Raw genomic sequence first — 13,345 nt, 5'->3', positions numbered from 1 at the left:
AGAACAAGGAGTTCGATCTGTAACTGACCATGAACAATCAATTGAGATAAGTCACTACCTTGGGACCAGCCTCTCCTTCTATTTTTTTGTTTTCTTTGGGCAGCTGGCTGGTATGGGAATCCACACCCTTGACCTTGGTGTATCAGCACCACACACTACAGACTGAGCTAACCAGCCAGCCCTCCAACCTACTCTCTTTGAGACTGTTCCTATACTTAGAAAATATATGATAAAGTATTTAGGGTACAAAGCCACAATGTATGCAATTTATTCTCACATGGCTTAGAATATATATATATGAGGGTACATCAAAAAGTTTGTGGAAAAATAGAATTAAAAGATAATATAGGGGGCCGAGCCTGTGGCGCACTCGGGAGAGCTTCGGGTTCGGATCCTATATAGGGATGACCGGTGGGCTCACAGCGCTCACTGGCTGAGCGCGGTGCGGCTGGTCTCAAAAAAGACAAAAAAAAGATAATATAGGCCAGTCAGCTCAGCTGGTTAGAGCATGATGCTGATAGCACCAAGGTACAGGGTTTGATCCCTGAACTAGCCAGCTGCCAAAAAAAAAACCATGAATTTTTTCAAGTACCCTTGTATTTTTATTTACTTTTAACCTAAATTGTTTCTTAGAACACTTTATTCAATTTGTTGACTCTTCGTAGTGAAATACTGCTGTGGCTACTGGAGATCCTTTTTGCCAGTGGTTACAAACTGCCAGCCCAGGGGCTCAATTCTGTTTTGCTTTACATGGAGTATCTTATAAGTTGGAAATCACTGTCAGTTTATAAAAATGGGGACATTTTACGTAAATCTAGATTTCCGGGTTCTGTTCAAGTTGGAGGATCTGGCACACCGGCCTCTTACTTCCTCAGGTAGTTGTCATCTGGCGCTATGTGATGGGGACATTTTACGTAAATCTAGATTTCCGGGTTCTGTTCAAGTTGGAGGATCTGGCACACTGGCCTCTTACTTCCTCAGGTAGTTGTCATCTGGTGCTATGTGGCAGCTAATGCACAGTCCTCTCCTGGCCACCTTCACTGACTTATCTGTGACCCAGTAGGTATTTTGGCATGACACTTTTGCTCCATACTCTCAAAATTACTGATTTTTGTCAACTAATTTGCAGGAGAGATTGAAGCTGAGGTCAGTGACTTTATTTTCTTCTTTATTCCATTTTTTCTACTTCTCTCCTGTCCATCCCATCAAGGCTAACCCTGTTTCCTATGTCCTTGATATACAAACATGCTGATGGTTTTATTACTGTTAAAAATAAAAGCATTCATCAATCTCCTTTCCCCTCCAACTCTCTCACTTATCTGTTCCAAGATGTATCTATATTCATTATTTCTGTAATTATTATCCACTTGCTTCTTACTTGCCATGTACTTCCAATTTCTAAACTTAAGTGGCATTTTCTGTTTTATTCTCTTTAACTCTTAACATAATTTGGCATCATTAACTATGGTACCTTGAAATTCTCTTAGTTTTGACAACACTGTAAAATCTTGGCTTTCTGCATTCTGATTGTTCCTTTTTGCTGTCATCTTTCAGTCGCCTAGATATAGGTGTCACCTGAGGTTTTAGCCTTGGCCGCTTCCTTTCGTACCCTCACTCATGGGCTTCCCCTTAGCACTGCTGTGCAGATGGTCCCAAACCAGGACTCTAGTCCAAACTCGCCTGAGCTCCAGGACTCTAGTTCAAACTCGCCAAGTCCTCTGGTTTAACCCCATCCCAAACTGACTTTATCATCTCATTCCTCATAACTACACTGTCTTTTAGTGATACCACTTTTCTGCCAGTTACCACGGCGTGCACTTGGTTTCCTCTCACCCCCTCCCTTTCCAACACCCAGCCTGAGTGGGCAGCATTACTCAGGAGGTGTGAGGGCTGCTGTAATAGGATATCACAGACTGGGTGGCTTAACCAACAGAAACTTATTCTCTCACACTTCTAGAGGCTGCAAGTCCAAGATCAAGGTATGAACAGGTTTGGTTCCTCTGAGGCCTCTCTCCTTGGCTTACAGATGGCCACTTTCTCTCTGTGTCCTCATGTGGCCTTTTCTCTGTGCAAGAGCATCCCTGATGTCTCATCCTCTTTTCATAAGGACACCAGTCCTACTGGATCAGTGTCCCACCCTTAGGACCTCATTTAACCCTAATTAACTCTTTGAAGTCTCTGTCTCTGCATACAGTCACACTGGGAATTAGGGCATCGACATATGGATGGGGGAGGAGAAGGTGTAAAATTCAGTTCATAATAGATGGGTGGTCCAGGGCTTGAAGTAGGAGAGGTATCAAGGTCAATGGGTTAGTGAGTAGAAAAAACTGAGCTAAGGTCATAAATTCAGAGAAAGTATACAACTGGCCCTTATGGAGGAGCAGACAGAATAAGTAGGTAGCTGCAGAATTATAATATTCTTGCACCTCCAAGATTAAAAGGAGCCAAAAGCACAGTTGTGTTCAAATTGAGCTGTGGCCTCAAAAGACTTAACTGTGCATATACCACTCTGTGCAATAGAGGATCCTTCCTCATGACAGTGAAACTGCCACACAAAAACGACACGTAAGTGAGTGAACAGTAATTAGCGAGTAACAGGAGGCTGTGGCTCTGATGCTGACTGGGTGCCACAGACCCGTTGTTCCTCCTGGACGCTAGCCATGGTCAGTGTGAATAAGTATTGTGGACATCTGTGTTATCACAACCATCTGAGGTGATCTCTGCATGGAGAAATCTGAGGGAACAGGGCTGAAGAATCAATACACTCTGTCAGCTCTCTCTGCAGTTCCGCCACCTCTGTCACCTGTGTTCTATTCTCACAGCTACCGTGGCGGGTCAGGCCTGCTGTCGCGCGAGGAGGATTATCACAACAGCCTCTTACCTGGCCTCCCAACAGTGTGTCTTTGCTCCAGTCCAGCACACCTTTCATTCCTGGAGCCCAACTCTGTCCTGTCATTCCTCTGCTCAAAAGACTTGAACGGCACACGCTGACCACCAAATTAAGCCAGATCCTTTGAGCTGATTTTCAAGGCCTTTACGGTCTAATTTGTCACCCATGATTTCCCTTCTGTCGACTGTTCTTCAACAACATTGAGTTTCTAGTTCTTCCTTGACCACGCCCAAGAATTCCCCACTTCCATGCCCTGATGTGCACGCTATTCTGTATCTAAAATGGTCTTTTCCTACTTCTGTATCTGTTGAAATCCCACCCATCTGTTGCTAAGGCCTAAATCAAATCCTACCTAATTCATAAAGCTTTCCTTAATTTGTCCCATGTTGCAGCTTTTATAGCATTTATACTCTGCTCATATTGGTAGTTATTTTTATACTAAAACTTTTCTTTAACTCTATTCAACTATAAAGTCCCTTGAGAATACTGGTCATGTTTTACTTTATCCCATCAGCTACTGTATTGCTACAGACTATGCCAAATTGCAGGGTTATAGAAATAGCTATTTGTCTGGCTAGGCAACAGTATTGTTAAAGCAATTCACAACTAAAGCCAAAATGTTTCATTATTTTAGTTATACTAAGTTTCCATTTGTGTTGTCAGGGCTAGGGCTCAGACCTTTCAAACCCATTGTACAGACTGGGTCAAGACACTTCACACACAAGTCCACGCTCTAGGTAATTGGGAAAGATCCTGGGAGCCACTGGCAGATGACACAAGCTCAGTCATTAGCAGTAGCAGCTTACAGCAGCCTCCAACAGCAGTGGCGGTGGCCTCCCAGAAGGTCCCAGGGGCCCTGGCAGCAACAGCCTCCAGCAGCAGTAGTGGCTTCCCCATAGCCTCCCCTGGAGGCATCCCAGGGGTGGGGGGCACCGTGGATCAGAGCCACTTGGCCTTTGTACTTAAGTCCATAACCCAGGACACCTGGGAGCACATGCGCAGTTACATTACACAATAACCAAGGAACACCTGGGCGCATGAGACTATATCAAATGCTTGGCAAGATTCTAAATATCTGAGGGGCCCTGACCATTTTCTTATATTTTCCCTACAGCCACTTAACAGAATTTTGCATATAAGTGTGGGGCAAACATCTGCAGCATGAACAAATGAAATCAGGTCTGAGGTAATATGTCGTCTTGATGTTTAGTGGAAAATGGAAGGAACCATATGTTCGTGATCCTAAACAGACTTCACCTGCTCCAGCATGCTAACCGAAGAAGCTAATTGGGGGAGGGAAGAGGTTGGTAGGGAGCAAGAAACTGAAGTAGAGTGGCATCCCCACTCTTACTCAGGGGTCTGCAGGATGGCTGTAGGACCTAAGGCTTGAATGGAGCACGGACTCCATCTCTAGGGTGGTGGGGGAGGAGGAATGACCTCAGCTTTTAAAGTTGGTTAGGTTTGGGAGGTAGGGAGCAGTCCCTCAGACTTAATTCATAGGATAAAGAACCTATAAGACCTTTAAAGACTGTTTTCACCAGCTTGATTCCATGTTTGCCTGGCTCAACTAGAACTTGGAGAGGGAGGCACAGGGACAGACTTTAGGTTGCTACACATGCCTATACCATTGGCTGGGGCACTGATTGTAGGCAGAACTGGATCCTGAGGACTGCACAAAGTGACCAAGGGCCTCTCCCATCTAGGCTGTCACCTTAGCTTCTCAAGTTATGTAAAGGTGAGCTCAGAGTGGCTGTTAATAGTTCACCCAAACTCGACACTCTTCTGTGACCTATGATCAAGTTATCTCAAGACTGAGGGGGGAGAAGAGGAGTCAGGGGCAACATAGGGTGATTTTAAGCACTAGTTTCTTTGTTTATGTTTCACGCCTGGAGATTCTGTGTCAGTAGATCTGAGGTGGGGCTTAAGCATCTATGTTTATAAATCTCTACAGGTGATTCTGAGGGGCAGCTGGGATTGAGACTCGAACTTATAAGGTGATTATGAGCATTAAATGAGATAATGTACCACACCTGATGTAGTGAGTGTTCAGATAACATGACTTATTATTGCTAGCATCACCTGATGGCCTATTGATTTACACTATTTCAACTATGTGTATCTGTTCACTCAGATGAAACCAGCTGGTGCCTTTGGGCATGGGTGGACAAGTCCCAGGATTGAGGAGATGAAGGAAAAGCTTATAAATCTTGCTGATTTTGCTTCTCAAGGAGTTGCTGTTTATTTTCCTTCCTCAGAAGAGGAATTTGCTTTCCCTTGCCCATGTTTTATTTGGTCTCTAGCAGCTCTAGAATTCCCTTTCAAAAATAATACCTGGAAGCTCACAGGAGTTACATAAATTACTTTCTGCTTTCAAGCAGGAAATGTCTCAGAGAACCCCATGTTCACTTTTGTGTTTGGAAGATGCCTGGTGTTCTTGTCAGGTTCCCACTGACCTTGAGACTATCAGATAGTTCTGAGAAGATCATGGAATATTAATGAGCTAAGTGGCTTTAAGATCCCTTCACCCCACCTCTGTCCTCTACCCTGTATGGGTTGGCCTATGAGTATTCAGGCCCATGATGTTTTTTTAATAGGACACTTCCACATACAACTGTTCTTAGAACAGAGGTCTTTTTGAAATGCAGGCTGGCAGGGCAGGCTTGCTCACTACAAGTCCCAATGACATCGGGATCAACTGAAATGGAGTCTTACTCTCCCCAACTAGCCCTGCTAAGGAAAGTCCTGCAGCTTCCAGCCCCCCACATCCCCTCTGCAAACTGAGGAGGAAAATAAAAATTCCTCTTCGCCTTGGCTGGCTAAGCTGAACCTTTCTGGCTGTTTATTGTGACCAGAGTAGAAAGAACTAAAGCCCCCAGGCTGCTTTCCACAAGAAAGAAATAGCTGATGGGACCTAGGCCACATCTTCCAAGCCCAAGGCAGGCTAAGTCTTCTCAGCTCCCAGCCAGCCATCAACATGGATTGATATATGGTCCTTACTCAGTACCTACCCTCGCCCACTCCACACAGAGAGCTGTAAGTCGGAGCTGGGAGCTGTGCCTGAGGTGATCATGCCTACAATATTGAGACACAAACAGAACTCCCACCTACCCTCCTTTGTGGTCATTACCTAGCCTTCCTAACTTCTAAAATGTTCTTTTTTTTTCTTGACCATGAGCCTATTATTCTCCTTCCTGGTAGCAATAATCTAATCTTGTGGAAGAAAATGGGATCTGAAGGTGTGATTAATCATTAATATTGATGAAAAAAGTCTCTTTGACTCTTGCCCCTCAATCTTTCCTTTTCAGTCTGTCAGCCAGACAAGCAACTTTGATGCCAAGTATTGACTTTTTTTCCAGAGCTCAGAAATGGTTTTAACTTTCTTTCATTTCCAGTATTTTATTTTGGCTATTTGAACTGGTGAATAAAGCCTGCTGAAGATTTAATGGACTCCAGCTTTGGATAATTGCTGATATATTATAGAAATTCATAGACCTTCACTAGTCATGTATCTATCCACTATTGGGGTCTGATCTCCGGATTTTCTCAGGAAGCTGAAGATGGGGCAAGGGCTGCAGAAATAGGAAACAGTATCCTTAAATACAAAGATTCTTCCTAGTAAGGCTAAGATGTTCCTAGCTAGGTTCCAGACTCTCAGTATCCTCATCATGGAACTGTCAGTCTTGCTGAAGCGACTGATCTTTGCCCTGATTTAGGGGCTAGTGTAACACCAGGCTGTGGGCTAGACAGAACCAGAACCAGAACTGGAGTAGGACCAGAGCCCAGCTCTCTTGACTCCTAGTTGAATCATCTTTCTGTGAGATGGCAAAAGAAACAAATTATTTTAGGGTCCTAAGGGTCCCATGTAAGACCAGGCTTTTGGGGTTTTGGTCAGCTTCCCCCATTGGTACAGTTGAGGGTGTTTAAACATTTAGCCAGCTTGGCCCTGGCCACCTATCAATCTATGGACACTAGCATTAATCCATTAGTGGCTGAATTGTGGGGAGGTCAGACGTGGTGGCAGGGGGCTCAGAACAGTAGCTGTTTCTGCACAAGTATGGTAGCATTTCAGTATTTCTATTGGTATGAACTGGCTGTGATTCTCTGGCTTCAACCACAGATGTGAAGACACCTACTCTGAGTGCCTGAGGCTTCAAGCCATAGGTGCAGATCTGATTACTGTCTGGCTGTTTGAAAATTTCACCCAAACAGCCGATTTGAGATTTTGCCAGGAGACAGTGATTTGTGTGCCTTGTATGTCAGGCTTTTAGGTCTCCAGTGAGACACAGGAAAACTTTCCTCTTTCTCTTCTCCCCAAACACAGGACTAGTCCTACTAGTTGAGGTTTTCCTTTCTGTTCTCAGCCTACAGAGGATGGGATTAAAAGCCTGCCGTTGACACTGCAGGGTATGAGATTGCTGAGTTTTAGGGGTGAATGCCTTAGAAATGAGCATTCATATGATGATCACAAACAGCCTCATCTCTTGATGAAAACACAGTATCTAGTGGCCTTTATTCTGATTACAAGGACGTTTTGAACTTTGTAGGATTTAGATGAGGTCCCCCAATAATTGCCCCTAAGTTTAAGAGGGCTGTGTTTTTTTTTCCTTCAAAGCCTTTCAGCCCTAGGTGAGCCTGAACACAGATGTGGATTTGAGCTGAAAACTGAACTGATGCCCACAGATCAGACAATCAGCAGAAAGAAGTAAAAGGTCAGGGAGTCAGAATGGACCATAAACAAGTGCCTGCACATGAGGAAAGTTGTCTCTGGTGATGCCCTTTCTTCCTGAAGTGGTATTTTCCTGGTGGCTGGTCATGTTAATCAGCAGAAAGAAGTAAAAGGTCAGGGAGTCAGAATGGACCATAAACAAGTGCCTGCACACGAGGAAAGTTGTCTCTGGTGATGCCCTTTCTTCCTGAAGTGGTATTTTCCTGGTGGCTGGTCATGTTTTTTGATATGGCAGAGCTGCTGAGCTTTCCCAAGGTGCAGGTGATCACTACCGGCCAGCGTGGTTCTGCTTTCTCCTCCCTTGATACTCAGTGGGGTGGATAGATACATGACTAGTGGAAGTCTGTGAATTTCTATGTCAGCAGTAATTTGTTTCTTGTTTTCTTGGCTACTTAGTCATTCATGCTGCTGGTGGCATGGCTGCCAGACTTTGCTGGGACTACGTGAGATGGCTGCGTCATTGAGCAGTGGGAGGCTTTCGGCCCGGTTTGTACTGTACGTCTCTGTGGGCATGAAGGTCAGAGATGGCTATCTCACATCGACATGGCATGGCTTCTAGGGAGTCTGAGTACTTTGTTGTCTCTTCTCCACCCTTCTCCCCACACTCTATATGGTAATCTCTTCCTGTCCTTCCAGGAGGGAAGGGACAGATGGTTTATTCTCTGATTTACAGGTAGGGAACTGTGCTGAGGGGAACACAAGGGCTTGCCCTGCAGGCAGTTTAAAGAGCAGACTCTGCCTTCTGCTCTTGGGCCCTCTGCCTTACATATCAGCCTCTTGCCATTCTGGCCCACCGCCTTATTCTCCTGTGAAAGAAAAGGTTTAAGCCAGAAGGGGCTTGGGGCATTGGCAGGAGTCTTCCCCTTAACAATGCCTGGGTACTAAAGCCCCAGCTGTTGGTTTCCACACTTGTCCTATTCTACTAAGGCTCAGGACCTTGCTCTTGCAATGGGGCAGCAGGAGGGGCAGGATGGATGGAAATAGAAGCTTCTTCACGAGGGAGAACCTTGACCTGGCCACAGATATCCCTTCTCTATTTGGCCTCCCTAGTCTGTGTAACTAGAAACTCAGGGTCCTGTAGTCACCTTTTCTATTGAATCTCCACCATATTAGGCCAGCTCTGAAGCCTGGCTTCTCTGTTTTTTAATTGTTTGAAGTCTTCCTTGTCCTGTCCTATCTTACCAGACTCCTACTAATCCTTTAGTTCTTAGAAAAGTCAGTGCTCCAGGAAGCCATTCTTAATTCTTCCCACCCATTCCCAAGACCCTTTGTTTCATTCTCCCTTATTACTTTATTTTTCCCTACCATAATACTCGCAACATGTTATTATGAAAGTGTGATTATGTTCTCCGTGATATGAGAGACAGAGTATGGGTCTGTCTTCAATACTTAGAACTTGATAGCTTCTTCAAATATTTAAATGAGATTAGGCTTGTTTTTCCTTAAATTTTTTGGGTCATGTATTTGGCCTTTATTTCTTTAGGTCAGGGAACAAAGAGGAGTTGGGTTGGAGCTATTAAGGTGGAAGCACCTGTGTCTAGAACCCAGTTGAATACATGGGTCTGAAACTCATGTAAAAAGGTCATCTCCTGGGGAAACAGATTTGGAAATCATTAGCAAGTCCTGGAAGGTGGCTTCCTATAGTCCCAACGCTGCTACCCAAGCAGTCTAGATTTGTTGTGATGGGGAGGACAGCATTGTAGTAGATGGAGTGCAGGGTTCTCTCTCCAATTAGATTTTCTTTCCCATGGACTTATCCATCCATTTTTCATCACAGAAATGGCCTGCACTTTCAGCCCCCGAGAATGTAAACTGTCCAAACAAGAAGGGCAAAGCTATGGCTTCTTCCTGAGAATTGAGAAGGACACCGATGGCCACCTGGTCCGGGTGATTGAGAAGGGCAGCCCAGCAGAGAAGGCTGGCCTCCAGGATGGAGACAGAGTTCTTAGAATCAATGGTGTCTTTGTGGACAAGGAGGAGCATTTGCAGGTGAATGAGACATTTGGGATTTTTCTACAATCTCTTCGGCCCCCACATCTTTTCTGCTGTAATATTGGCAAAGCTCCCTGGAATCCACAGTGAGCACAGGAAATCATAGAAGAGAAAGTCGCCAGCAGACACCCTGGACGGGAGATATTTAGAAACCCAGGTTGCATTTTCCTACCAAACAGACTAAACCTGCGCCTGAGAAGACATGGTGAGACGAATAAAGACACATATTCTAATTTGTCCAGCATGTTGTAAATAGTTGCTAGCCAATATTTTCCCCCAAATATTTTATAAATAATACTACAAATAACATTTATCTTAAAAATACTAATTCCTGACTATTAATGGATATCTATTCTTAGGTGTGACCATGAGTTAATTCCTTAGTTCTTCTAAGTTCAGTATCTTTATCTGCAAAATTAGAATAATAGTAATGAGAATTTTGGAATAAGAAGAAAAACCTATCTCATATGGATGCTGACAGACTTAAATATGAAATTCCCTTAAAGTGCTTTGCACAGCACTTGGCAATTCAGCTTGGGCCTTTGCCAACAAATACTAAGCATTTTAAAGTCAATAAACAAGCATTTCTAAGGGTACTGCTATTCTGTTTTCTAGTAGAACCCAAGAACCTCTTAGTATTTCCATACCAAATGGCAAATTTTACTAATATAGATTGTACCAACCTTTCTGATGGCCAATATTAAAAATTTAAATGTATGTACAATCTGACTAAGGTGTTCCATTTTAAGAAATACATTCAATAGAAATGGTCTGGCCAGTTTGCTCAGGTGGTTAGAGTTCAGTGTTATAACACCAAGGTCAAGGGTTCGAATCCCCATACAGTCCAGGTGCAAAAAATCAAAACAAAAACATTTGGACACATACAGTAAAATATATATACGAAGATGTTCATTACACTGTCGTTTATAAAAGTGAATAGTGGGAAAACTAAATGTCCACTAATGAAAAAATTGATGATACTTTCATAAATTGGAATACAATCTAACCACTGAAAATGATAAAATCTACGTATCTCTATGGACATGAGGTGGAGAGGCACTGGGCACTCCTGTCCCCTAGTATTTTAGACTGACCCTTTCAGGACAGAGGGTTAGAGCATTGATGCTTCTTTGTTATTCTTTTCCAGCTTCCTTAGGGTGAAGGTGGAAGGGAGAGTGGAGTAAGAGGCAAGAGGCTCTTCATAATAGCTACTTTTGAGTAAGACTGGTGTCTTTCTTAATTTCTCAAAGTACCTGGGTAGTCACTTATTTACTCAACAAATTCTTGAGCACCTATTGATGTGTCAGAAACAGTTATAGTTGCTGAGGATACTGCAGAAATCTCCACCCTCCTGTAACATTTAAATATCCTCAGTTGTGGCCCAGCCTTGACTGTTCTGGGGTGTGTCCCTGATTTCTAGCTGAGAGGTACCTAGTGATTTGAGAAACCCTGGCCATGAGGAAGTACTAGAAGTTCTGTTTCTAGAATTTCAGAGGTGTGGATTGACCCGTGCTCAGTCGACTATACTTGTGTAGTGGTTTCTCTGGGATGCAGGTAGAAACCACAGGAGCTATGTTACCTGGTAACACCTTCAGTGTTGCCCCTGCCCACTTTCTTTCTGGTAGTGGAGAAGCACTAGTGGTGGGTCACAATTTGGTGAGTGATAAAGGAGCAAACCAATGGTAAATTTAAAATAGTTTCCAAGGCTTATTTAACCTGTAGCAAGAGGTGTTATCTAGCTTTAAGAGGTACGAGAGTACTTCAAAAAGTTCACAGGAAGATTTGTATTATTGTTTAATTCTATTTTTCCACAAACTTTTTGAAGTACCCTCACATTTCTCAAGTTTGCTAGTTATTAAACACAATGGTGTAGGTGGTCAAAGGAAGCTTGGCATTTCTTACAAGTCCACTATCAGTAAGATGGTGAAAAAAAAAAAATTCAGATTCTACTCACTTGGCTCTCGTGCTAATGTGCATGGTGAATAGGTTAGCTTTCTTTATGAAGAAAATATTTTCTTCAGGACAAATATATGAAAAGGTAACAAAAGAAATGTTAAGTGTTTAAGGAAGCAGAGTTTGTTACTGTTATACAAGTGATTTAGATAGTCATTATGAGCTATCCTTTGCCTAGATTGAAATGTTAATATCTTCAAATAATTGACAGCATTTCTTTAAGCAGCTCCTAAATCACATTACCTAAGTGTAGGCATGCTCTTCTCTCTCTCCTGTGCCTCTGTCCTATTAGCCTGCATCAGTGAGATTTACTGACTCCCTTGGTGTGTGATGGTTGGTGATAATGCTAATTAAGGAGGAGGGAATGGAATAGGTGCCTTCTAATTCTACAAATGCTAAGAAAGGGAGTATCACACAATGACTCCCTTGGTGTGTGATGGTTGGTGATAATGCTAATTAAGGAGGAGGGAATGGAATAGGCGCCTTCTGATTCTACAAATGCAAAGAAAGGGAGTATCACACAGACTCCCTTGGTGTGTGATGGTTGGTGATAATGCTAATTAAGGAGGAGGGAATGGAATAGGTGCCTTCTAATTCTACAAATGCTAAGAAAGGGAGTATCACACAATGATGCAACAGGGGTATGGTTTGGTACTTTCTGGTTCAAGAGGCCAATGACACCTGACATTCCTTCCTTGCATTTAGTTGGGCTCAGAAATTCTATTCAAATCAACAAATACCCACTGGAAATGGCTGTGTAAAGCCTTGCGCGAAGAGCTTTAACTGAGATTCTAGATCAGAAGCCAAGGGCTATTTGAGTTTGCTCTGAAACTGGAAGTCCTAATTTCACATTATTGGGAGAAAACGTTTTCCATTGGACTTATAGATTTTCTGTGCATTGGAGTTCACTTCCTACTCTCTCCCAGGTAAAAAGGGAGTGTACATGACAGATATAACACCTCAAGGTGTGGCTATGAAAGCTGGTGTTCTGGATGATGATCGCGTGATTGAAGTGAATGGAGAGAATGTAGAAGATGCCAAACACGAGGAAGTAGTTGAAAAGGTACGCCCCAAAGGGGTAGTTTTCTTATACTGTCTTTCACTCTGTTCTCACTGGAAGTGACAGGAAGATAGAGTGGTAGGTGCCAGGATGAGTTTATGATGGGGGGAATATCCAGTTGAGTTGCCCCTTTGTATTAGGGGTGAACAGACTCCCTAGAGGCATAAGCAGTATTAGTATAGGGTTTTGGAATAAGGCTTTGCTAGTTTCACCTCAAGAGGTATAAGGAATCATTAACTTTGTCTTTTCAATCTTATTTATACTTCATTGGGAGCCCCCTCTGAATTTATAATAAATTCAATATTGAGCTGCTGATATGAAAATGTTTTAATAGGAACTGGAAGATAACCAATGTGTTTAATACAGAGCTACACATACAGAATATTGGAAGGCCTGTTACCCCAAATCTTATGTCCCAGCATGGTTTCATAACACATGAAAAAACACTCCAAGGTTTTTCCTTTGAGGTCTGTGGAATATTAAAAATTAGCCACCCTCTTTCCTCTTGATAGAATGATCTCTCAAAGTGGATGCTTATTTTCTTTTCCATTCCAAACTCCTTTTCTAGCCTTCACCTAGAGTTTTCTGAATTTCAGCTCTCACTTGGGTTCAGTTAGCATCTGTGTGGGTAATGTCATTCTTAACGAAGGGAAAAACAACAGCTATAGAAGTAGAGACAGAAAAATGCCAGTTAGGTGGTAGGAAATAGTACAACAACTTAAAC

The 13,345-nt window shown here is 43.1% G+C and overlaps 1 protein-coding gene across 1 annotated transcript in view; it reads left to right on the top strand.

Annotated features, from left to right (window-relative positions):
• Window positions 1-13,345, top strand: part of PDZK1 (PDZ domain containing 1) — a 30,912-nt gene that overhangs the window by 7,905 nt on the left and 9,662 nt on the right. Inside the window, exons 2-3 of the mRNA XM_008592568.1 lie at window positions 9,394-9,470; window positions 12,478-12,624. Coding sequence (XP_008590790.1) covers window positions 9,396-9,470; window positions 12,478-12,624 — 222 coding nt within the window. The 5' untranslated portion in view covers window positions 9,394-9,395. The remainder of the gene's footprint in view (window positions 1-9,393; window positions 9,471-12,477; window positions 12,625-13,345) is intronic.

The sequence above is a fragment of the Galeopterus variegatus genome, unplaced genomic scaffold, assembly GCF_000696425.1.
Source record: "Galeopterus variegatus unplaced genomic scaffold, G_variegatus-3.0.2 Scaffold8034, whole genome shotgun sequence".
In the NCBI taxonomy this organism is placed as follows: Eukaryota; Metazoa; Chordata; class Mammalia; order Dermoptera; family Cynocephalidae; genus Galeopterus; species Galeopterus variegatus.
The sequence above is the reverse complement of the archived record's forward strand: the minus strand, read 5'-3'. Positions and strand labels throughout refer to the sequence as shown.